This window comes from Alosa sapidissima, chromosome 3 (assembly GCF_018492685.1).
Source record: "Alosa sapidissima isolate fAloSap1 chromosome 3, fAloSap1.pri, whole genome shotgun sequence".
Classification (NCBI taxonomy): domain Eukaryota; kingdom Metazoa; phylum Chordata; class Actinopteri; order Clupeiformes; family Clupeidae; genus Alosa; species Alosa sapidissima.
In genome coordinates, this window is record NC_055959.1 from 9,105,632 (window position 1) to 9,129,761 (window position 24,130).

The following is a 24,130-nucleotide window of genomic DNA, read 5'->3' on the forward strand; positions in this document are numbered from 1 at the left end:
ACACAATTTGAAATTAAGGTCGGTGTAAATTTAATTTGGTTAATTAAATGCAGGATTTTAGCAGAAACATATAGTCAGAGCACTGCAAATATTTTGAACCTCAGAATCAGCAGGCCTGTTTGTTGCCATGCGCCTTGCTTTCTATGCAATGTACACAAACACTGGGGAAAATGAATAGACTCCTAACAATTCAAATGTATGAATTATGTATTCAAATGTATTGTCATCCAACCCCTGATTAAAGGACAGAGGAACAGAACCCATTATTGCCTTATATCAATGTCATATGAAATGTTTTCTCCCTTGGTCATAGCATTTACAAGTCAGAAATGACCGAACAAGAGCACTTTTACAACTGTGGAAGTCCAGGCATGGGGAACTTGCCACCAAAAGCCTCAACCTCTTCCTTTATCTCTTTCACTTTCATTTGGAACTTCTCACTTTGGGCCAGTGTCTCCTTGAACTCTTTCAGAGTGGCCTTGGGGTTCATGCTGGTCTGGATCTCAATGGTGAGCTCAATGCCTGTGAGGGAGGAGGAATTAAATAATAGTGAGCTCAATGCCTGTGAGGGAGGAGGAATTAAATAATAGTGAGCTCAATGCCTGTGAGGGAGGAGGAATTAAATAATAGTGAGCTCAATGCCTGTGAGGGAGGAGGGATTAAATAAACAACTAAGTCCCATCCATCTGTTTGTAAATGTTACATTAGCATGATGACACTGGAGGGGGGTCTTCCTGCTCATCGCTCAGAGTTCCTCTCCCTCATCAATGTTTAATAGCCTCCCGTAAAGAGCCTACCTCTGTGGATGAACTCGGCAACTTGACAGAAGTCCTCCTCCACGAGCCCCCGGGAGGTGAGGGCCGGTGAGCCGAAGCGCAGGCCGCTGGGCCGCAGGGCACTTTTGTCTCCTTCATTAAAACCAAACAAAACAGGTGAAGTCAGAAACACCGCAGGGCGAGATCGCAAAAACAATGCATCATATCACTGACATGACAGCTAGGAAAAACTGATGCTAGTTATTTTTGATGCAGTTATACACCTTTATCCATTTTAGTCTTTTTTGGTAAAATATTCACTGCACTGAGTTGTCACCTGGGCACGTATTTTTGTTGCAGGCAATAGCACACGCCTCCAGGACCTTCTCTGCCCTCCCTCCATCACTGCCCTTGGGTCGAAGGTCAAGCAAGATAAGGTGATTGTCAGAGCCACCTAGAAGCAAAGAATGAAATGAGTGCCTGCAATATTTCAAAGGATTAACATTAGTTAACAAGCCAGTTCGGCTGGGAGAGATGACGGATTTATTTAGTTAAGTGTGACAAACACAAAGCACTGCGTCCAGCGTTTTCAAATGATTGTCGAAAACAAGTTTTAGACCTTTCCACCAAGTTACAGGGTTCCCACTTTAAGTGAAATGTAAAATTCAATTACTTTTCCCTGACAAAAGTGAATTTCCATGACCTACTACATAATGAAGGGTACAATATACCGACCAAAGATTTCAGAACAGTCGTGTAGCATTCAAGAATCTTTTAATTTTTTTTACATATTTATTAATGTATTTTGGAAAGTAAATTTTAAACTGCTACAACAAAATTCCCTGATATTCCATGACTTTGTCCCCAAAATGATAAAATACCCTGACATTCCATGTCTGACATGACATGACCCGTGGGAACCCTGTAGTTAACTCATTGAATGCAAAGCTGTTTTCGGAAGCTTTGTCCTAGAGTGCCAGCAATCTAGACCATTGTTGATGATTTTTGTACAGCCACAGCATATTCTGTGTTATAGATATACACATACAATGGCTCGTTTAAAAAGGTGAGACTTCAAGCTCTCAGTGGGTGCAAACCGTGTATTTCTACACGCCTCTGTTCCTGAGAAATCCCAAGCTAAACCGTGGCTAGTTTTCATTAAAATCGCTGGGTTTTTTTTTTCTAGAAATGGAGATATAACATCTTTCATGAAATATGAAGTGTTGCCTGTAAACTTTCCGGGAAGTGATCAGCGAGACCTGGCGAGACTGCCACCTAGTGATAGACCCACGAAAATGGCCTGGTTTTGACCTGACGTGCATGAATCACTGATTCAACCGAGTTATGATCAAATGTCCAGATTGTGCGTGTTCATGAGTTTTCGATCGTCATATATTTCATTTCCATTCATCACAGAGTTCCCAAAATCACATATAAGGTATGTTAGAGTGTCTAGTTTCGTAATAAAAAATAAAAAAAAGCTAAAAACGTAATATTACGTTTTTGGCACTCAACGCATGGGTGGCACTCGATGAGTTAATATGCAGCACACCAATGCTTTCAAATCGACAGACATGTGACTAGGCATTGTGCTTCTCAGCAATGCACCAGAGAATGTCTAATAAGGGCTCTGAATGCACCAACGATTCCCCGATGAGCTGTGAGCACTTCCTACTGCATGTCTGTTACTGATTACTGCCCCCATGTGGCCATAAGAAGTGTGACAATTACACAACAGTTCACACAATGAATCTTGATGCATTAATATACTGTCTGGATACGATGATGAACTTTAGCTTAAGGGTGGGAATCATTCAAAAGTTAACTGGATTACCGGCATTTTCTAAATTCATGGCGTGGAGAGGTTGTAGACAGAACTAAAATAATCTTCTGAATCATAGGCACATTTGGCCTCATGAGTGTGTAAGACTGGCTCAACACTGGTAAATGACAACAGGCCAATATGAGAATAGCTTGAATATATATATTCAACTTATTCCCCAATTTCCAGAAGAATAAATGTACTGAAATTATCTTTACGTAGAAAGGCAACACTGTACTGTAAGGTACTTCCTGCGGAAACTCAGGCGAGCAAGTGCTCCACCAGCCATCATGACCACATTCTACCGAGGCACCATTGAGAGCATCCTCTCCAGCTGTATCGCTGTGTGGGGCGGAAGCTGCACTGAATACAACAGGAAAGCCCTGCAGCGCATAGTGAACACAGCTGGAAGGATTATTGGTGCTTCACTCCCCTCCCTGAAGGACATTTACACCTCCCACCTCACCCGCAAGGTGACCACAATTGTGAGTGATGCAAGTCACCCCGCTCACAATTTGTTTGATCAACTGCCCTCTGGGAAGAGGTACAGAAGCCTGCGCTCCCGCACCACCAGACTCACCAACAGCTTCATACACCAGGCTGTTAGGATGCTGAACTCTCTCCCCCCTCAGCTACATAACATCCTGGACTTTGGACCCACAATGGCTGCCTTGCACTACTCCACTTGCAACTTGTTGTTGTTGTCCTGTTGTCCTGAAAACACTCTGAACACACTTCTGCTGCTCTTACATAACTTGCACCACTATGCCACTTGCATACTTAGGTCAAACAGAACTACCTCAGCCATTTATTGGCCTGACTTTTGCACTATTATATTGACTGTCTACTGTATGCACAATTGCACATTTTCAACTCAAATTTTGCTGCTCTTATTTTCTTCATTGTATGTGCCTTCTTATTTGGTAAAATATGTCTTGTCTCCACCGTGGGATAGTGGGAAACGTAATTTCGATCTCTTTGTATATCTTGACATGTGAAGAAATTGACAATAAAGCAGACTTTGACTTTGTAAAAAAAAGGTTCCATAATATGACATTAGTACAGAATCATGTGAGAAGAAACCTCTATCCAAGGGCAAACACTGTGCTCACCTGTCACAATCTTATAGCCCTTATTCATCAGTGTGGATGCCAGAGCTCTGCAGTTTAACAGCACCTGTCTCTGGTAGACCTTGAACTCTGGGGTTAGGGCCTGTTTCAGTGCCACCGCAACTCCTGAGGAACCATCAAAAACACATCAAAACAGGCCCACCAAGTACCACGCAAACACAAACATTCAAAATGGCCACAGCTTATCACCAGGGGTCTGGTGGATCTTTCATTTCTTTCATGTGTGACTGGGAGATTTCAAACCTGCAATGGCGTGGTTGTGGGGACCCCCTTGCAGCCCTGGAAATACAGCCTGGTTGATCGGGCTCTCCAGGTTGTACATGGTCTCCTTGCCACTCTTTGGGTCGACACTGCGTACCCCTGAAATCAAATCATTTGACCCATTGAGCCCCCTTAGTGACACAGAATTATATGACCTTATGTGACCTTAGTGGTATGAAAACTCACACCAAACACTTGTGACTGTGCAGACAATTCGACTGCTGATAAGACAAACTGATTGTATTTGAATAGCTGCTTTACATGATGACTCATGTTACTTGGACATGTATCAGGGCCTGGCTAGTATCCCTGCCAGATCAGGACCACAGGGTGGGGGGTGTGATTGTGAAAGACCTCAAACAGCCTGTGAACCCTGGTTCGATTAGGTAACTGATTAAGGACCAAACTGCACTGAATAACACAATAACACAAAAATGACCCTATTGACTCAAGCTTTTTGACCTAATCAGTGTTTACAAATACGTCTGAATCCAACTTCTATCATGAAGTGTAGTTACCTAACCAACTTTCAGGAAAAGACTAACTACTAGTCAGCAGCACAATTCATGTAATGGACACTTAGACACAGACAATGAATTTGTGTTTGATGAAGGCAGGTATTTGAATTTGAGGGGATTGAAATCTAAAAAGGTTAACCAAATGATTTTAGATTTATGTACATGTTTCTTTTAAACGTTTGGGAAGCTATTCAAACAGTTGGAAGGCTACTGGTAGTTTGTAAGGTAGCTTTTGGAGACCCTTAATTTAAGCGGTCAAAATTTCCCTGCAATAAATGGATAGCCCAATCCAAAGTACCTCCAAGGTCCACTCCATGCACTGAAATGGGCCTCTTTGCACTCTCTCTGCACAACATTTCCATAAACAGTGAGGAGCATTCAACAGTGAGGAGCATTCTTCAGCAGTACTGACCCCTCCTGTAGAAGATGACTCCCGATCTGCAGCCTCGGAGAGTCTTGTGTGTGGTTGTGGTCACAATGTCGCAGTGCTCAAAGGGAGAGGGCACCACTCCGGCTGCAACCAGGCCACTGATGTGGGCCATGTCCGCCAGTAGATACGCTCCGTTCTCATCCGCTATCTTCCGCATGCGCGCATAATCTAGGTTGCGTGAGTAACAGCTTGTGCCTGTAGGATGTAGAGCATAGGGATATGACATATTCAGATATACCATCATAACAACAGATACTATTAAACATACATAATTCCCCATCTCAAAGTTGGTAAACGATAGAGTCTGGTCACTCTGGTGAGGTACATCATCAACATATACCATCAACATAATCTTTATTCTTACTGACTAACAGACAGAAAGACCTTATTGTCACTGTAAGCAGAGCAAACAAATGAATTAGAGGTGTAACTCCTAATAAAGGTGTGTAATTTTTCACTTCACCTCACTATTTGAACAATTCTTTAATTATCTGATTACAAGTTAGATGTGTGTGTACAATGTAGCAAAAGCACAAAAAAACTAAGAACAACATAAAAGTTTAAAAGTACCTGCAATGATCATTTTTGGATGAAAAAGGCGGGCATTTTCCTGCAGGCGATCATAGTCGATGTAACCAGTATCCGGGTTGACCTGAAGTAAACAGCGTTAAAAAAAGTTAATCATTTTGTAAAAAGTTATGCTCCAACTCAGTCATGCACACAGAATTCCTGTACATCACACTCACCTTGTATGGCATAGATTCAAAGAATATGGAGGTTGCTGAAATTTTCTTTTTGTCAGTCATGAAGCCATGTGTGAGGTGACCTCCGTCTGGAAGGTCAAGGCCCATAATTCTGCCATGGGGTTCTACTAAGGCTGTGTATACAGCAAAGTTTGCCGGCGACCCTAATTCACAAACAAAAGTGGGACAAACATGTTACCTCCTTAATGTTTATCTAAGTTCAAGTTGCCTTGGCCATTCCAAATCACCTGTGGTAGCATACCTGAGTATGGCTGAACATTGACCCCCCATTTATCGGAGTCAAGGCCGTAGACTTCCAAAGCCCTCTTCTGACACAACAATTCCAGCTCATCAACATGCTCGGTGCCTCCATAATACCTGAAAAATATTTACTTGGGTGGATCAGTATTGCACAATCATGACACAAACTAGGCCAACATCATATAAAGAATTGTAATAGAATGATGTTATCAGACCAAGCCTCTCAATGCATTTACAGAATGGCCTTGGTAGAATTTCAATGGGTTGCTTCATTTTTTAAGAGTTAAAGATTATGAGGCCATGGTGTGTCTGTGCACTGCACAGGACACAAAGTATCACCTTTGGCCAGGGTAACCCTCTGAGTATTTGTTGTTCATGCAAGAGCCCAAAGCTTCCAAAACAGCCCGACTGGTGAAATTCTCTGAGGCGATGAGTTCCAGCCCATTCGTCTGCCTTCTTTTTTCATTCTTGATGATTTCAAACACCTTCAGCAATGATTATCACAGAAACAGAACATTTTAGAATAGATCAAGTTGGACTAGACTTTATAGTCATTGCTGAGAGAAACATTTAAGGTACAAAACCAAATTATATATTTTGTATAGAATAATAATCATTCATCCAATGTAACCTACATTTCTTAATCTAGAAATGACTACACATGACATTCATAAAAGCCTAACCTCAGGATCATTGGTACATAGCGGTTCCAGCATCATTTTGTTGTGAGACTCCCACGTGTCATTGTCAACTGGGTGACCGTTTGCATAATCCATGATTGCTGGTGTGCTGAATTTCCACATTGAGATAAGAACATTTCGTCAGGGAACAAACAATCAAATATCTAGAAACTGCATTCGCGGATTTATATAACAATTCAATGGTTGACCCATGAAGTAAGATTCCATTCTGAGCTAAAACAAGGCTTTAATGCGTTAATCGTTAACATTTGTCCTTGGAAATGTTTACAAAGTAGTATGGTGATTTAACTTCCCAGCCAAACTTGGTCAGGCGACAGCGCAGTCCCACATGTGCACAAAGATCAAGTGAACCTATTTTAACATTCACCATGCATGATGCAACCAAACTGCAGCTGGCCAGGGCGGCAGACCTCTCGTGATATCCATTAAAAAGTGAGCACAACAAAATGGTAGATCTACGCTTACATTTTTATTTTTCGATCACTTCGAATTCACGTCGGTTAACACTTTCCCGCGAAAGTTCTTCCTAGGTTGTTCATAAAAGTTACTAACTAGTGGACACCATGCGATATGATGGAACTCTGTGAACGGATAGCCTTACCATTAAACTAGAGTAGGCTAATGTAAATGTGATGTGGACACAGACAATACGGGTTGCATTAACGTTAATTCATCTAATGTTTGTTGTACGTTACAACAAATGTCACCATCCTAGCAACGTAGATAGCATATTAGCCTATGTCATTCTGAGGTTTTACAAAATATCTAACGCTACAACGCGCATACGTCTTTACCACGGGGAACTAGACCATTGAAGAAAGAGATAATTCGTATCAAGTGATCCAGAACGTCCCTTACCTTCCTGCAGTTCCCGCGGCAGACGACGACTACAATAACTTGGTCTGTCTGCCGAATTCTATCAAATCCGCGAAAACCGTGGACCAATCATGACATACGAAGGCGTGTTCAGAAGATGTCACTTGCACTTCGATGTCAGATGTGAGTTCGGAGCGACACAACGTAGGCTAGGTTGCTTTCTTATAGACTTTTCCACAATACTTGATGGAAATCGATGTAAATACAGGTTTCATTTTCTTATCAATTTTTCATTCAGTTACTTTAGGTGGATATACTGGGCTCACTAGCTTTTTAATAAGCAGGTACATTGATGCTGCGAGGATAGCAAATCTGACAAATTCCACCACCAACAAGAAAAAACTATCCCAAATGCCTCTTGCACATAGCTATTCACATTAGAACCCTCATTCTTTTGACTTTTTTTCTTAGTTCCAATTTGCCCATATAGACAGTTCGCATGTGAAGTAGAGTGACCTGCATTTAACTCTAAACAGAACCTATCTTCCAAAAGGCCACACACTCACATTATGTTTGGACAGGACAGGAGTCATACGTGTCACCAGCAACAATAATGCTGCATTCCAAACAACTAGGCCTATAATTCAAACTTTGACCCTGCTAATTGGGTTTGCCCCAAGTGCACAAACAAGCTCCCTTGAGTGATGTTACACTGTACTTCTAGGAAATAAGAAATACCTTTTCTAGAAAAGACTTCTGAGTTTGTCTATAACAGAGATGAATTACAATGAATACAGAGAAATGATTACAGAGTTGTCATCATGAAAACCTACAGGAAATGCCTACAAGTGACTCAAATCTGATTGGAAAAGATTAGATTTGGTACAGTCACACAGTCTGTCACAAGGGGAAAACATCTGATTTGAGTCACTTTAGCCTGGTAATGTGAACATGGCTATAGTTGCACACAGTTGTTCAATCAAGGAACCATTGCAAAAAGTGCAAAAAATCTTGCCCCAGCTATCTACCGATTAAGACCAAACAAAATGTCTCTGATCGTAAAAACCTTTAGCAACTGTTCATTTACTTTATGAACAGATGTCATGGAATCACAAACTCATTAAAACTCTGAGCAACATTTATTTACCCCAATCACTTCAATATTTGTACCATTGACATAGCCAACATAGTTCTTAAGCGTTCAACATTCCATAGGGCGTCAACAATAAATTCCACCATGATTTCCTCAATATAAGTAGTAATTAGATTAATCTGGTATACAGGCAAAGTGGCTTCTGGTTCAAATACACCAAAAGCTGTAATATTTATGTTGTGTTTCAATGAAACAGGGTATATAGATGTATCATGTTAGCAACCATAGTAAAAGTGTAGTAACTGAAAGGTAGATGTCTGTAACAAACGCTTTTGGTTCTTTTCTTTCCATTATCTTTCAATATTTTACATTCATATACTACAGTGGATATCCTTGCTTTTCTTTAAAAATAGTTAAGATCAGGTAATGCAGATTCAGCATCAGTCCATAAGTGCATGACCATTGGTCTGTTCATTTATCATTATTTTAGGGATAAAGAATTCATTCCTCTTGCTGCTGCAGCTGCTGCTTCTTTGGCTACAAGAAAAATGGAGAAGAAAGGCATTTTATTTATAACTGAATACTATAACTGAAGAGGAAAACCAGCAGAATGTATCTGTAAACGAGACTATAGATGTTTTGCATGTGATGTCATCTTTTTCACACCACATCAAAATAGCCTAGTGAATGGCAAGTGTAGGAATCAAATCAATGGGTTGTAAAAGGACATGTCTCCCACCTAGCTGATTATTAGTTATACAAATATATTTTGCTTGGTTTTCCTTGTGTTTGTGGAGTGTTTCAACCACCGCTGCACTGTTATTGCAACAGTCTATCAAGCATAGCAAAGGTTGCTAAAGACTTTTATCAAGCACTTCAGCAAAATCTTAAGGTCAGACTTCTACAATAGTTATTCACTGACTGAATTGAGTGAAACCTTTGTAGACTTCTTCAATTTAAGAGATGCTTGTATGCTGCTTGTTCATTGGACATGGCATAAACTGACAAGATTAACACCATAGATGTAGCCTCAGAAATGACAACAATGGGCTAATCTGATTCGTTATTCTGAAATATCAACTACACTGCCACATCTAACACTGCCCACATCTAACACCAAAAATACTTAAAAATGGTGTTTACTGCTTATTTTGTTTGTGGTATGTATTGTGACACATTCCAGCAAAAATCAACTCTTTTAACATGTCCATTATGTGTTTTGATGAGTCTTTAAAATAATAAACGGAAAATGATGCACATTTTGTATTATATATACATCCTGACACACATTAGTAGCCAGAGCACATGCTATTGACGACTATGACATGCTTAATGCATAGAAAACTAAACTAAGGACACACACCCCAAACACTATTTGTTGGAGTCAATGCAAAAAGGAAAAAAATGCACAAAATGTCAAGCACAAGAAATTATAGGCAGGAGCTGTTTTTGGTGCACAAGTTGCTATTTATTTTTTATTCATTAATGTATAGGCCATAAAGATCCTGTAAACTTCATTTTTAACTGTCCCAAGTTATTTAACACATACACCTCTGTAACTAAACCCCTAAGATATAAAAGACATGGAGTTTTCGATTAAGCACTAGTTACTTTACTTTGAAATGTCTTTGATAATCAGTGAATGTATATTCTCGGGAAAACTGCAGACACTACAGACAGTCTGGGTTGCTTGGAGCGTCACTTGTCACTCACACCATGCCAGTGATGTGTCTTTTGAAAGCTGCCTATTGTACCTATGAGACTCACCTTTCTTCTCCTCCTCTTTTTTCCGTGCAGCTTCCTCCCGCTGTTTCCGAATGATCGCAAGCCGAGCAAGATCTGCTTTTGCTTGATCCGTCTTTCCCGCTAAATGCATTTTCATATACCTCTCTTTGGCTTGCTGCTTCTCTATTTCTTCCCTAAAAACAATGAAGAAGGAAATTTCAGTAAGTATCATGACATTAGCACAACAATAATCTGTCTTCGACATTAAAACATGACAATGACTGTATTTAATAAGTCCTGCCATGGACACTGTTAGGTTACCTCTCTCTTCTTGAAAGCTGTCGTGGCCCTTCAAGCTCTATGTCAGTCACCTTCTTCGTTTTCTGTGCCACACGATTGGGGTTCTCGATTTCTATTAAACCCTCTAACCCCCTTTTTTTCTACAATCAGAAATTATTAGAAGGTTAACAACAGCTATCAAACTCAAAACAAAACAAAATTGCTTATGAAAATGTAGCCCAACTAACCTGACTACCTTCATCTTCACTGTCATCAGAGCCAGACCCCTGGAGCTTCTCCTCTGCCAAGTTATCATTTGATGCCCCTTCTTCTTCTTCTCGCTACACATTGGGATAAGTATTAGTGTAGGCTACATATCAAATATACATTTATCACTGACATATTTATCATATATAAATTTCAACCTTCTTTCGTTCTTTTTCTGCTTTCATCTGAGCATCAATCTCCTCAGGACTTGTGTACGTCCTCATACGACCTTTATGGCCACCTTTCTTTCCTGAAATAACATTATTTAAGACCCATCAAAAGGATATCTTTACCAACTGAAATGGCTTAAAAACAGATGCAGTTGGTGACATGACATCTGGTGAGGCTATCATGAGCCTGACAACATCCTGACACACTAACAAACGTATAGTAAGGTCTACATTAAATTAATCAGATATCTTAAGAAAGGTATTAAATAAAAGCAATCCAATACTAAAATACATAAATATTTTTTATATGACAAGAACTGGGCCACTACTTATGCTGTCCACATAAGCAGTTTGTTATGCTCGAGGTAGCCACCTATGTTATAAAAATGGATAAAACACTGTAACAGTAACGTTATGTGCAAATATAACATTTCCTCCCTTACCTCCTTTCGGCATTATGAACTACTATACTTTGACAACCGTTTTTATGAAACACGTCAACGAAAAACACCTTCCAAAACGCTCAAAATAGTATGTTGCAAGCTAATCGCAATCTGGTCACTACCATAGACAGTAGTACTACACTCCGATGAGAGCATGATCATTGAGTGAAGCTACCTATCTGTTCTCCTTGCGAAAATAATGGCACACTACAACCATACGTTTACAATATCTTAGTTCTGTCTTTGTATTTTTAAGTTAAATCCAGATATTGAAATACACGTGGAAAATTACTTCAGAAAAGGGCATATAAATTGTTTAAAACGTATGGTTTTATTCAGGCACTCAAAAAGACGTCTAAACTGATGCAATATACCAGTGCCAGAAGAAAGAGATGTTAAATAAATCCTGACAAAAAATAAGTGATGGTTATTTAAAAAAAATATATATATCAAAATATACACTACATATCAAATTATATTGTATATTTGACATGTGTATTTTCAGAATTTACTTCTTGAAATACTGTGACGTATTTTCTGAGACACTAGGAGAGAAAGGTCCCAAAATATTTGACGCAAATCTGATGTGACGCAGGAGAAGGCCCTGTAGTAGCCTATCTTTTACTGTCTGTGCCTGTAGCAGACTGAACACTCTTGCAAATTGAAGTGCTTTTTAGAATAAAATTACAATAATGCCAAAAGTGAAGAGGAGCAGAAAGCCTCCTCCAGACGGTTGGGAGTTAATTGAACCCACTTTGGATGAGCTCGATCAAAAAATGAGAGAAGGTAAGACGACTTAACGTGTGAGTAACGATGCGTTCTCGGTTAGCCAACAAGTAAACAGTGGGTAGGCTAATTTCGAAATCAATAGCTAGCAAGCTAACTGGTTATATTGAGCATTGTCGATTTATATTACTGTTTTCATTTGCAGCTGAAACAGAACCTCATGAAGGCAAACGTAAAGTTGAATCCCTCTGGCCAATATTCAGATTGCACCACCAGCGCAGTCGGTACATTTTTGACCTGTTTTATAAAAGAAAGGCTATCAGTAGAGGTAAGTTATACTTTCTATCAAGTACATTCAACGTACGTAACGTAACGTTATATCGCGCATATTTCTTAGAAACATGTGTAATTATTCTTAATATTGTCCTAGAGCTGTACGATTATTGCATAAAGGAGGGCTATGCGGACAAAAACCTCATCGCAAAATGGAAGAAACAAGGTTATGAAAACCTGTGCTGTTTGAGATGTATTCAGACACGGGACACCAACTTCGGAACCAACTGTATTTGCAGAGTTCCCAAAAGCAAACTCGAAGTGGTAAGCGTGTTTTAAACCTGTTTGTGATTTTAGGTCATTGCAACTTTTGGGCAGAGTAGTTGTGTCAGTTTGTGTTTCTATTCTCTTTCAGGGACGCATCATCGAATGTACACATTGTGGATGCAGAGGCTGCTCTGGATGAAACGCAAGATGCCTTCAATGGGACATCAGGGCTCATTCAACTTTGATCTGTATGTTTTTAAAAGATCCCTGCCCATACTTGGATTTCCATTCCAGATTATACGTCTGTAGTGTATATCATGAGAGGTCGTGGATGTTTTTTTTTATATATATAAATTTAATTTTCGTGATAAGTTGTTATCATACTTTATTACATATTATTTCCCATGCCACTGTGTATTGTCATTTGAAATAAAACTCTTTTTGCTGTATTATCCTTTTGTTTTGATTTGTGCACTAGTGGGACATCATTAGGCTGGAAGACATTCCAAATGGCAGAGGCTTTCAATAGTGAACTAGGTGTCCTGCTTGACAGAGTGGCACCCTTAAAGACTTTAAAAAAAAAAAGGCCCTGTAGCAAACATAGCATATCCATGACCTAAAAAGATGCTGTAGAAAAGCTGAGATGGAACATGAACATGGAGGAAAACTAAGTTACAGGTTCACCGTGCCATTCTAAAAGAAAAAAATACTAATTATAATAGAGCTATTCGTAATGAGAGAATGATTACTCTAAGGTAATTGCTGAAAATAGTGGAAACTCTAGGATGTTGAATAGGCTACTGCATCAAACATCGTTTGACACAGCTCAAAGGATTTGTCCATGTTAATTACTGCTATTGTTTGGATAATGTCGTCAAGACTAAAGAGGAAATACAGATTAATAGGCAAATAATACCACCACTACCCCCCCCCCCCCCCCCTTCACCAAAATAGAAAAATAAATAAATACTAACTTTTCAATGACCCCTCCTGTCGGACTGAATGACACTGAATTTAATTCTTCCAAACTATGAAATCAAAACAGGTTTGATAAATGACTAAAAAAAGCAAAATTAAAAGGTTAACAAGACACCTCAAAATATTTAAATACCTTCAATACCTTCGGCCACAATCGCTGGCATGTACCTTTAGATATGCAGCTGGAAAGGTATTGCAGCATATTGGGCACCTGACCTCATTTGTATATGTACAGACAGGAATTAAGAGTTTTGTGCTCAAGACACTTTGGGACATACTGTAGCTATAACATTAATTTGATTGATAATCTTGTTTAAACAGGCTACCTGTGGGCTACAGTTGTCAAAGGTAGTTGTGGCATCTGTTTTTTTTTCAACAAACACCACATCCTCTTTCTATATGTAAAATTAATTGGGATCAACAGGTAGAAAGGTAAAAATGTTGCACAAATAAAATGTAAAATGTCAAAAATACAATTCCCTACTATAACAAAAATAACTAACCTCTATCTCAGATACAGACAGGCCACAGTCTTGGCTGTGTAAAGCCAGCATCTGAAGAGGCATCTCAGTCCTACAGATCTTGCAGGTAGCCTTTGCATTGTTTGAAAACTCAGGGGCATGTGTGACATCCAACTCATCCTGTTTAGAGGGACTATGTAGATAAGCTTACCCCCACCTGACACACTTCTCAGGATTTCCCCTTTGTAGCCATCGGCCTCTGGGATGGCAGTGGTCCTCCTCCTCCCATTCCCACCTGTTGCAAAATAATTGTGCTGATACATATAGGGAATGATGTTCCATTGCTTATATATACTGCTCACACTTACAGTTTTCCCCAATTGTTAAAACACATTTTTTAAACCTTCCACCCTTTTCTCAATTCTCAAACTACATTCACATAATGTCTGACAGTTCTTGCAAAATAAAACACCTGCCTCAAAAGTTTTACTTGTGCTCAGAACCAAACAGTGTCAGAGTACCGATCCAGTGTATGATTAAGTGTTCCCTTAATATTTTTGAGCAGTATATATTTTTTATAATGACATCTGCAACAATGTAGACTGCTGATGATACCTGCAGCCTTGAGGAGAAGCCATCAGTCTTCAAGTTTACTCATGTTGTCATTAAAGAAAATCAAGTATTACGTTTCTTGATTTAGATTAAAAATAAGACAATGCACTTGTTTTAGCATGCATTATACCTGATCATGTGTTAAATCGGAATGGACAGTTACTGTTCTTTTGCCCATGCCAGCTTGCATAAACTCCAATTCTTCATCCATCGTTGGTGTAAATTCCACTTTTGCTGGCATTAGGAAAAAGGCTATGTCAAAAGGTTTGAAATGTTTCGTTTTTTCTGCTGGCATGGGTCCCCGAGGCAGTGGCGGTTCTAGGATTTTTCTGAGACAGGGGCCACAAAGGGGCCACATCATACACTGAGGGGCCAAGAACCGGTCAACATCCATACACAGAAAATCCCTTGTTCAGTAAGGCAGAGGCATGTAGTCTACGTGATGCAGGACTATACCAGAGACTTTCTAATGTGGAGACACGGCACTCAAAAAATACTCCATAGAAATGCATGGGGCTAGTTTGTCACGCCAATATGGCCGTTGTCTACACATATCCCACCCCTTCCTCGGCAAAACGTCGACATGTGAATACATTGAGCCAATCATGTGGTGTGATGTGAATACATTGAGCCAATCATTTGGTGTGTTGTGAAGACATCGTGCCAATCATGTGTTGTGATCTCGCCGCTGGAGCAAGATTGGTGTCGTGAAGCCTTGCGCACGCGCAGTTTGACCCAAAGACTGCCCGATGAGTGCCCATAAAACGTTGGTATATGGCCGCCGAGTGGAGGGACTTGCCTAAAAGGACTTTGACTATACGCATACCCACTTAAAAAGCATCACCATCTCAGTATACCCACTTAAAATAGAAAAGGATAGGTATTAATATTTGGGGTTGATCACAGTATACCCACTACAGCTATCTAGACTACACCACAGCAGTAAGGTGCATACATTTCACCAGTCTTACCTTGTTCAAATACTTGAATGCTAAATGCTAAAAAACAAAAAAGCCAATACAAAACAATTTTCCCTTTATTTATAATGTGCATTGAAAACACAATATAAAACTAAAATATAATAGACACTTCAGTGGAAATACATTGATATTTTAAACAGAAATCATACATTATCATACACACATTTTTCGTTCAATTGGACAAGTTTTACTTTAACTCTTTCCCCTTTTGTTGATAAGAGAAACCCCTTTCACTGCCAGTTTGCGTACATTAAAACACACACACACACACACACACACGCATGTGAGCAACAACTACATCATATTTACACAATTGTTCAATAATTATTTGAAAATTATTCTGATTTGGAATGGTCTTTGAAGCCACAGTCTTTCTTCCAGTTAGAAAAGCCTGATTCTGATTTGAAGACTGACGATGGGTCATTTGAAAGTGAAAAAAATACAGAAGGGGTAGCAAAACACTGAAGATGTAATATTCCTACCATTTGAAGTCTTTGTATCAGAAGTCATTGAGTGGCCTCTTCCTATTTCCGTGCTGCATCTTGCGGAATACCTTTAGGAGAGGTTGCACATGTACATCTGCTCTAGAATGGGAAATGTCTGGAGAGAAGAAAATGAAACAAGTTTGAGTAACTTAATTGTTATTAACTTTCATAACCCACTGTCAACCTGGCGTTTCTAAAATTAATGACAAAATATGCTCAATGTAGTGGCAATAGGAAATAGCACCATACCATTAGGAGCAGCTATGCTTGGTGACTGCATGGTGGTTCTGAAGCCTGTGGGTTGAAGTCACCAGCTGCTGCGCCATCCCAGTCTGTAGGTGAAACACAAATGTGTGTCACAAAATCCATGCTTGTATTCAGGCAACTGTAAAACAAGTTATTATTTCTTTACAAATCATATTAAGCTTGAGTGAATAGAGTAGAAAATGTAACCAATTTATCTCTATGAAACTCTCCTTGTCCTAACACTTTGAGACAGAAATCATGCGAAGCCCATGAATCAAATAAACTCAGAATAGTGGTTAATAACTATGCAATGATAGCTCACATTAACTCTACAAAAACGTAGCGATAGCTATTAGGCATGTATTCTCGTGTTCATGTTAGCAGCTGCCAAACTTTTTCCTCAAGCAAAAAAAATCGAACGTTATTTACATTTGGTAAGGCGCACTAGCGCATGTAACGTTAATAGCCTATTATTAATTTCGGACCCCAAACAAAAAGGATGTCCATTTCTCTGCATTTCATATAACACCATTTCAAACACTTCATACATTACCTTTCCATACATAAAATCTATCAGCATACTAACAATGAATAACAATCAAACCTCAACTAAATTTTAAGTTACTGTTAACAGTTCACTGACTTAAGTTAACGTTAGCAGCTTGCTGCTGCTTCGTAATTTAATTGACAAACTTAACATATTGTGACAGCAACAAATAAACGTCCCTTTCACATACTGTAATGATAACCAACATATAGGTTTGTGACTCACCAAGAAACTTCTGTAGAAGATGAAACGCTGCCATCGGTTCTTCACGTTAGCTGATACTTTCCCTTGAGCAAGGCACCTAACCAATCACTGCTCCCCGAGCGCCGCTGTTGTTGCAGGCAGCTCACTGCGCCGGGATTAGTGTGTGCTTCACCTCACTGTATGTTCACTGTGTGCTGAGTGTGTGTGTTTCACTAATTCACGGATTGGGATAAATGCAGAGACTAAATTTCCCTCACTGGATCAAATGAGTATATATACTTATATGTTACTTATACTAGCCAAATGTATCGGTTCTTCACGTTAGCTGATACTTCCATTAGCCAAATGTATCGTTTCTTCACATTAGCAGAGACATTCTGGTTAGCCTAATGGCCTAATGTATTCTTTCCTTTACAGTTCACTGTGTGCTTTAGCTTTCAAGCTTCATAGGTGCATTACTGCCACCGGTTGTTTGGGAATGGAATTGCATCTCTGATCGTCGTTCTCAACAAGTTTGATACTTATCGATGATTGATGGTACAGGGGCCAGTCAGGGGCCAATGAGATTTCAGATGGGGCCCCTGTGGCCCCGCCCCTAGAACCGCCCCTGCCCCGAGGGAAAAAACTTTTCTTGCCCTTGTAGTAGCCAGAGAAAGACCTGCAAACAATACATTAAAAATATGGTAATAAAAGCTACACTTAAGCAATAGGCCTCTACAAAAAAGGGATAATGGCCGCAGAGGTGTACATTCGACTGATTTAATGGACGCAGCAGGCTAAGTTGTCCGCCAAATCCATCAGAAATTTATAAAAGGCCTATATTTTAAAAATATGCATTACAACCTGATGACTTGTAACCTAGTGCTGCCATTAGAGAAAGCTTCACAGAAGAGAACTTCTGACGGCAAATTTGAGGAAAAGTCAGTAAACCATCCTTCTTATCTTTGGGGTGCTGATTCAGAATATTGTTTTACCAAGCTGAATTCTGAGTTTTAAGACCACTAATTAGCATATTACCATGGACCTCCATAGACAATACAGTAGAAAATGAGATGTGAAAATGTTGTAGAAAATGCCCCTCAACAGCCCCCCCCCCCCCCCCCCCCGACAATTCATCCACGATATTCTATTTTTATAAAATGTACATAGTTACACTAGCTATATTCTACTGCTCCTTATACTGTTCATACTGCACATTTATTACTTATTTTTTACTACTCTTTTAATGTTACTGTTACTACACTGCACATACTGTAGGCTACATATCTATACAGTCAAACTGAATATCCATATTCTGTTTTTTGTATATTATGTTAATACACTGTAAATATTATTTTTACTACTCTTATAATGTTATATTACTGCTACTGCATATCTACATCTATTCTGCTCTTATAAGGCTACTGCTAATACTTTGCACATATTTATATTTAATATACTGTAATATACCATACCACTTTCTTAATTGTATACTGTCTACACTGCACTATTCTCTATGGCTTTTTTGCACTTCTGGTTCTCCATTTGCAATATGCAAACTGCATTTAATTGTCCCTCTGTACAATGACAATGAATGATTCTAATCTAATCTAATATCAAAGTCATGGGTTTATATAATCCCAGATGAGTGCACCCAGAAGCTATACTGAAACTGAAAATATAGTATGCAATTTGCAAATATAAATAAGTTATAAACTCGGACACACTCTTGTCTCTTCTCAGAAAGTTTTATTAATTTTCAATTATTTTAGACAGATATCGTCCTACCAACAAAAAATGCATCAGATCACATGATGGAACTATAACAACAATCCCAACAATGACAGGCAAAGAGAAAAGTGACTTGTGTGCAGGAGCATTGCGCTGACTTGGATCTTAGAATCTTGCTCATGATATTAAAAAACAATTTCCCAAGTTATTAAATTATTTTAATCATCCCTTTCTATCTTCAAACCACACTCTTCCCTCTCATCCTTCCTCTCCACTTTTCTCTCTCCCTCCTCATACCTCCCTTTTCTACCACTTCTCCTCCTCCTACCATACTTTAACTAATATGTAGGCACTCATATCCTCCAGTACTAGTACTGACAGATGCAATGGTGATTTCTAGTTGTCTCCTCTGCATTGTAACTTAAATATTATTCTATTGCTGTAGCTGTAGCTATCTACCACAGGTTACTCTATACAACCACAGGTGGCAGTGTGGTGACTCTATATAAAACATATTGATGTCAATGGGGCATTTTGCCCATGTTCAGGGTGGAAAATAAAAAAGAAAGATTTGCATAAGACAAGTCAAATTGGTGTTTTCAAAAAGAAGGGATCATGGAGAATAAAGAAAAACCTATTTAAAAAATCTTTGTATATTCCCACAAGGTGTTTGGGTGCTCTGAAAATGATAACCAAAATGATTTTTCAGACTTGTGAGGTTTGCTGTTCAGACCCTGAAGGGATTTATTTTCTGTTCATTGTTTTTTGTGAGAGTGTTTCTACTTATCTCAGTAAGAAAAATAAATCAAGAGCCTATGTTGAGTAAAAATATGTCTTCTGAAGGCTTAAACAGAGCCAGCCAAAAACTCCAATAAAATTTGTATCAACTTTGAGGGACAGCTATGACCATGCAGGATTATACAGACCAAACGTGACGATTTTGCTACATACTATTCCTATTTATGTACCAGCATGCACAATTTGAGCCTCCTACATGGTTTAGTTCTTGCGCTGTGGGCTTGTATTGTAAACTTTGACAAAAAAAAGAGGCAAAGCAAAATCGACACCCCCTCCCCCTATAAAACTGACTTTGAGACCTAAGTGCGTGGGCCCTGGTTGAACTGACGTGGAATGACCCACATGATATATTTTTGGGTCTAAACCAATGAAAATATGTGGTTTCACCATTTTAATTATGCTTTGCTACTGATTGGATCCTGATGACCCAATCAGTATGCAGTTATGACCTGTAACTTGATCTGAGAGCACTTCAGACATCAAACAACACAAGCATGGCTCTGAAGCTAGATAGGAACAGGAGTAAGCATCTTTTTTCCCTCATCAATATGAATTTATGTTTATGATAGCCTAACCAATTTGCACTCTGTATAATTCTAACCATTGCAGGTGATAATATCTGAAGTTAGTTTGAATATATTTCATAACAGTGTAGTACAGGATTTTTTCAAAGTTTAATGTCCATCCCAATGGACACCAGGTGTTGGGAGATGTTAGCCAACACTCATTTAATTATTGTCACCAGGCAAGGTTCTGACATCCTCAAGACCCAAGCTATAATTCTAAATATATATTTTATTTATTTCAGCTATTTTGGATGAATGTGCACTCATTTCACTAAAATGTGTGGTCGTTTGTATTAAATCGTCCTCTCATTTTACTAGATTCTGTGCACGAATTTAGTAAATTGTGTGCCCGGTTTACTAAATAGTATCCTCATTTTACTAAATCATGGACATACAGCTACATTTTCTGAGCATTTAGCAAAATTGTGCTATTTTTTGTGCAAAAAAGTGTGGAAGATTTAGTAAAACGAGCACACTATGTAGTAAAACGAGCGCAAAATTTACGGTGCGTTTGTAAATTCAATCTGACACTGAGAATAGCGCTCTGAAGTTCGAAAAAGACAAGCAGTCTAAATCTCTGTGAATTTTTTTGGGTTACAAATAGTTTGGTTTAGGCCTACAATATGGACACCACTACAGCACTTGTGAAACAGTGTTTAGGTCCACTTCAACCTTAGGCTGCTTCAACCTAGCCTGACGAGCCAGATCCACATTATTTGCTGCCGCTAGGGTGTGTCTTGATTTCTAGGCTAGCTTCAACCCTCTCTGGTATAACACACTCTCAGCCTACTGTGTGATGTCATGCCTTCAGCTGGAGTGCCCAGAGTACGCACTGAAAGCTCCGAGATTGTGACACTGAATAAACGAATAATCCGACCCATGCTCCGAATTTACGAACGGTTAAAAGTTTCAGAGTGTGCATTTGGAGTGGCAATTTAAGTAAAATGAGTGCATAATTCAGTAAAAACAGTGTATATTATCTATATATATTAAAAACAATCTTGCAATGACATCTCCTGGGGTGTGTCATTGCAAGATTTTCTATGTATTGAGAAAACATACATTCATTTTACTAAATCATTGCTAAAAATCATTTTACTAAAGCTTGCTTTACTAAATTGTGCACTTGTTATACTACATTGTGCACACAATGTGTGTATTGTGCTCTTGTTCTCATTTTGCTAAATTGTGCTCTCATTTTACTAAAAAGTGCACTCATTTTAGTAAATAGTACGCTTATTTTACTAAATTGTGCACTCATTTTACAATGTGATGTAGTGAAATGAGAGTGGAATTTAGCAAATTAGCCCACAATGTAGTAAAATAAATGCACTGTTTAGTAAAACAAGCACAGGGTTTACTAAATTGAGCAAAAATTTTGTAAAATGAGATCACAATTTAGTAAAACGAGCGCACAATTTAGTAAAGTGAGCAAACAAATATGTTGCAAGCATACCTCCAGTGTTTTCCGTATTGGAACATGTAATTAAACAGTTCAGTTCACAAGACTGTGTGAAAACAACAAATTGCAAAAAACAATGCAAACAGTGTGTGTATCGAAAACTGCTAAACATTTAGCACTAGCACCACAGGTCTATTGTGTGGACACAATCCAGCATATTACTTTTTTGACCTGCAAAAAAAAATCTATGATGTTATATTTTAAAACTCCTTACAAAAAAACATCATTTGAACTGTTCAAGTTCATGTTCCATGTGATGTCAACGTGAATTATAAGACAAAAAATAGGTATGGTGTTGTCATATGATGTTGCTATTTTAACAACTGTTTGGACCCGATGTCCATTGAAATGGACAAAAAAAATAACAATTAAAAGGTTTTTATAAAAAAAAATGTTTTATTGATTCTCATTTATGGTTGCATTAAGGAAAAAAATCATTATTATATTTTTCACCACCTTGGAACATAATTGGGGTCTGAAGGGGTTAAAGGAGAATTCCGGTGTGATATTGACCTAAAGTGTATCTAAACATGATACCGAGTGTGAACGTATGTCTCATAGCCCATCTCGACTTGTCCCCTGCACTCCAAAATCTGGCGCTAGTTAGCCGATGCTACCAACAACGTTTTCAGTAGTGGTGCTTCGGCATCGGGCTAGCCATGCAAATAAATCACTGTTTTACACCCATTTACGAGGCTCAATGTATCTCCACACTTCATTGGTAGACTTCCGAGGGCCCTGACATTTAAAACGAGACATTGAGAACTTTGAAAAAGCACTGGTAGTTTACTTACAAGACGATTTATACAGACAGTATCTTCACAAAGTTTAACGTTTGCAGCCATCTTGAATTTAGTCACGATAAGTCGAGCAACGAGTAAGAATGAACAGCTATGATAAGGGATCAGATTCCAAAAATAATTCAGTGGAAATGCATGGATTCCAGTTTCTTCCAGTAGCAGCAACTGGAATCCATGCATTTCCACTGAATTATTTTTCAATGACTTTTCAAGGATTTCCAAGGTCCAATTCCCTCAAATTCAAAGACCCAACAGATTAAGACATGGTTTATCAAGATTATTCGTTACAAATTGTTTACAATAACTTTATAGCTTTACAGAAACTCAGAGACAACATTTTAAAAAGAGAGAGGCTTGAATGTGTCAACGCTTAACAATTGTGCTATGTTTCAGTGATGGCTGACAAAGCAGTTTTCTTGTCTTCTCAAACAGAACATAGGAATTGAAACACTTTTAATTACCTACACTATATGTCTATTTTATGTCTATTTTCAAACATTTTCAAGGCCTTAATTTCCCCCCCTTCATAAATTGTTACGACTTTTAAGGACCTGTGAGAACCCAACTGACTGTTAGAAGGTTCATTTGCACAACTCTCACCATGTTCTCCTTTTTAGCAATATTCAGACACACAAACATGATGCAGCATCTTAACATATGAAGATAAAAGGTCAAGTGTTCCGACCGTCTAAAGATAGCAGGACTGTCCCACGTTTCAGTTGATTGCTGAAAGTCGGCCAGTCATCTTGAGCGATGCTTGCCTTAAATGGAAATACCTATGCTGAAGTTTTCCTCTATGCCCAGTAAATATTCAGTCGAGCATTTGTGATTGTATCCATGTCATTTAGGGTCCAGGTTGACAGAAAAAAATAAATATGATTAATTTAAAAGTTAGGAGCATGTTCTTATCCAGACACTGCAACGTTCATGTCAGTTGACAAAAGACCATCAGGATCTATGGTCTTTTGGGCCCCCATCATCGACTTCAAGGCAGCGCTGATAGCGTTAGTCAAGGGTCATGGTAAGGGTTAAGGTTAGGGTTAGGTGCCTTGAAGTCGGCAGTGGCAGCACTGCCTTAAAGTCGACAGTGTGGGCCTAAAAGACCATCAAGTGACTATCAGGAGAATGTTCTTAACCACACACAGCAATGTCAGTTGACGAAAGACCAGGCCTATTTCCTTATTTTAGTGGGCTTGATCAAGCAAGCCCACCATTGTTCTTCTTAAACATATTATTCCCGTTCACCCACTTGTTGTACCGACTACTGCTCCTAGAGTGTTTGAGCTATCAACACGGTTCCAACTCCAAAAATTCAAGCCCCAACTGGTATATGTTGCTTAAGTGTCACTGACCCTTGTCGCTTTTGCGTTATTCCTGTTTTTCGTGAGTTTTTGCCAGATAATTAAATGTTTTTGCCAGATAGTTAAATAGTTGTATTCTTAAGAAGCAAATGGGAAATAATTAAAAGCGAAATTGATATGAGAACCGAATTTCATTACAAATATAAATCAATCAAGGGTCCGCAAGAAACTGTGTTGCCGCCTGGGAGTTTGAGACCACAGGATTGAACTGTTCAATGCTGACTTCAGTGAATGAAAAAG

At 38.8% G+C, this 24,130-nt stretch overlaps 3 protein-coding genes across 3 annotated transcripts; 1 reads left to right on the forward strand and 2 right to left on the reverse strand.

The window, feature by feature from the left end:
* Positions 1–6: 6 nt before the first annotated feature.
* Positions 7–7,630, reverse strand: shmt1 (serine hydroxymethyltransferase 1 (soluble)). The gene is made up of 12 exons (XM_042085002.1): positions 7,480–7,630; positions 6,604–6,709; positions 6,260–6,405; positions 5,922–6,037; positions 5,663–5,823; positions 5,487–5,568; positions 4,899–5,111; positions 3,951–4,067; positions 3,690–3,812; positions 1,093–1,209; positions 798–908; positions 7–522 (listed from the first exon to the last, which is right to left on the reverse strand). Exons 2-12 carry the CDS (start codon positions 6,694–6,696, stop codon positions 350–352), a joined length of 1,452 nt encoding a protein of 483 aa, XP_041940936.1. The 5' UTR covers positions 6,697–6,709; positions 7,480–7,630; the 3' UTR covers positions 7–349.
* Positions 7,631–8,557: 927 nt separating this feature from the next.
* Positions 8,558–11,572, reverse strand: pdap1b (pdgfa associated protein 1b). The gene is made up of 6 exons (XM_042085010.1): positions 11,415–11,572; positions 10,960–11,051; positions 10,783–10,875; positions 10,577–10,695; positions 10,298–10,449; positions 8,558–9,067 (listed from the first exon to the last, which is right to left on the reverse strand). Exons 1-6 carry the CDS (start codon positions 11,425–11,427, stop codon positions 9,012–9,014), a joined length of 525 nt encoding a protein of 174 aa, XP_041940944.1. The 5' UTR covers positions 11,428–11,572; the 3' UTR covers positions 8,558–9,011.
* Positions 11,573–12,000: 428 nt separating this feature from the next.
* Positions 12,001–13,129, forward strand: bud31 (BUD31 homolog). The gene is made up of 4 exons (XM_042085012.1): positions 12,001–12,200; positions 12,346–12,468; positions 12,571–12,737; positions 12,829–13,129. The coding sequence occupies exons 1-4, from the start codon at positions 12,107–12,109 to the stop codon at positions 12,877–12,879; spliced, it is 435 nt and encodes a 144-aa protein (XP_041940946.1). The 5' UTR covers positions 12,001–12,106; the 3' UTR covers positions 12,880–13,129.
* The last annotated feature ends 11,001 nt before the right edge of the window (positions 13,130–24,130 follow it).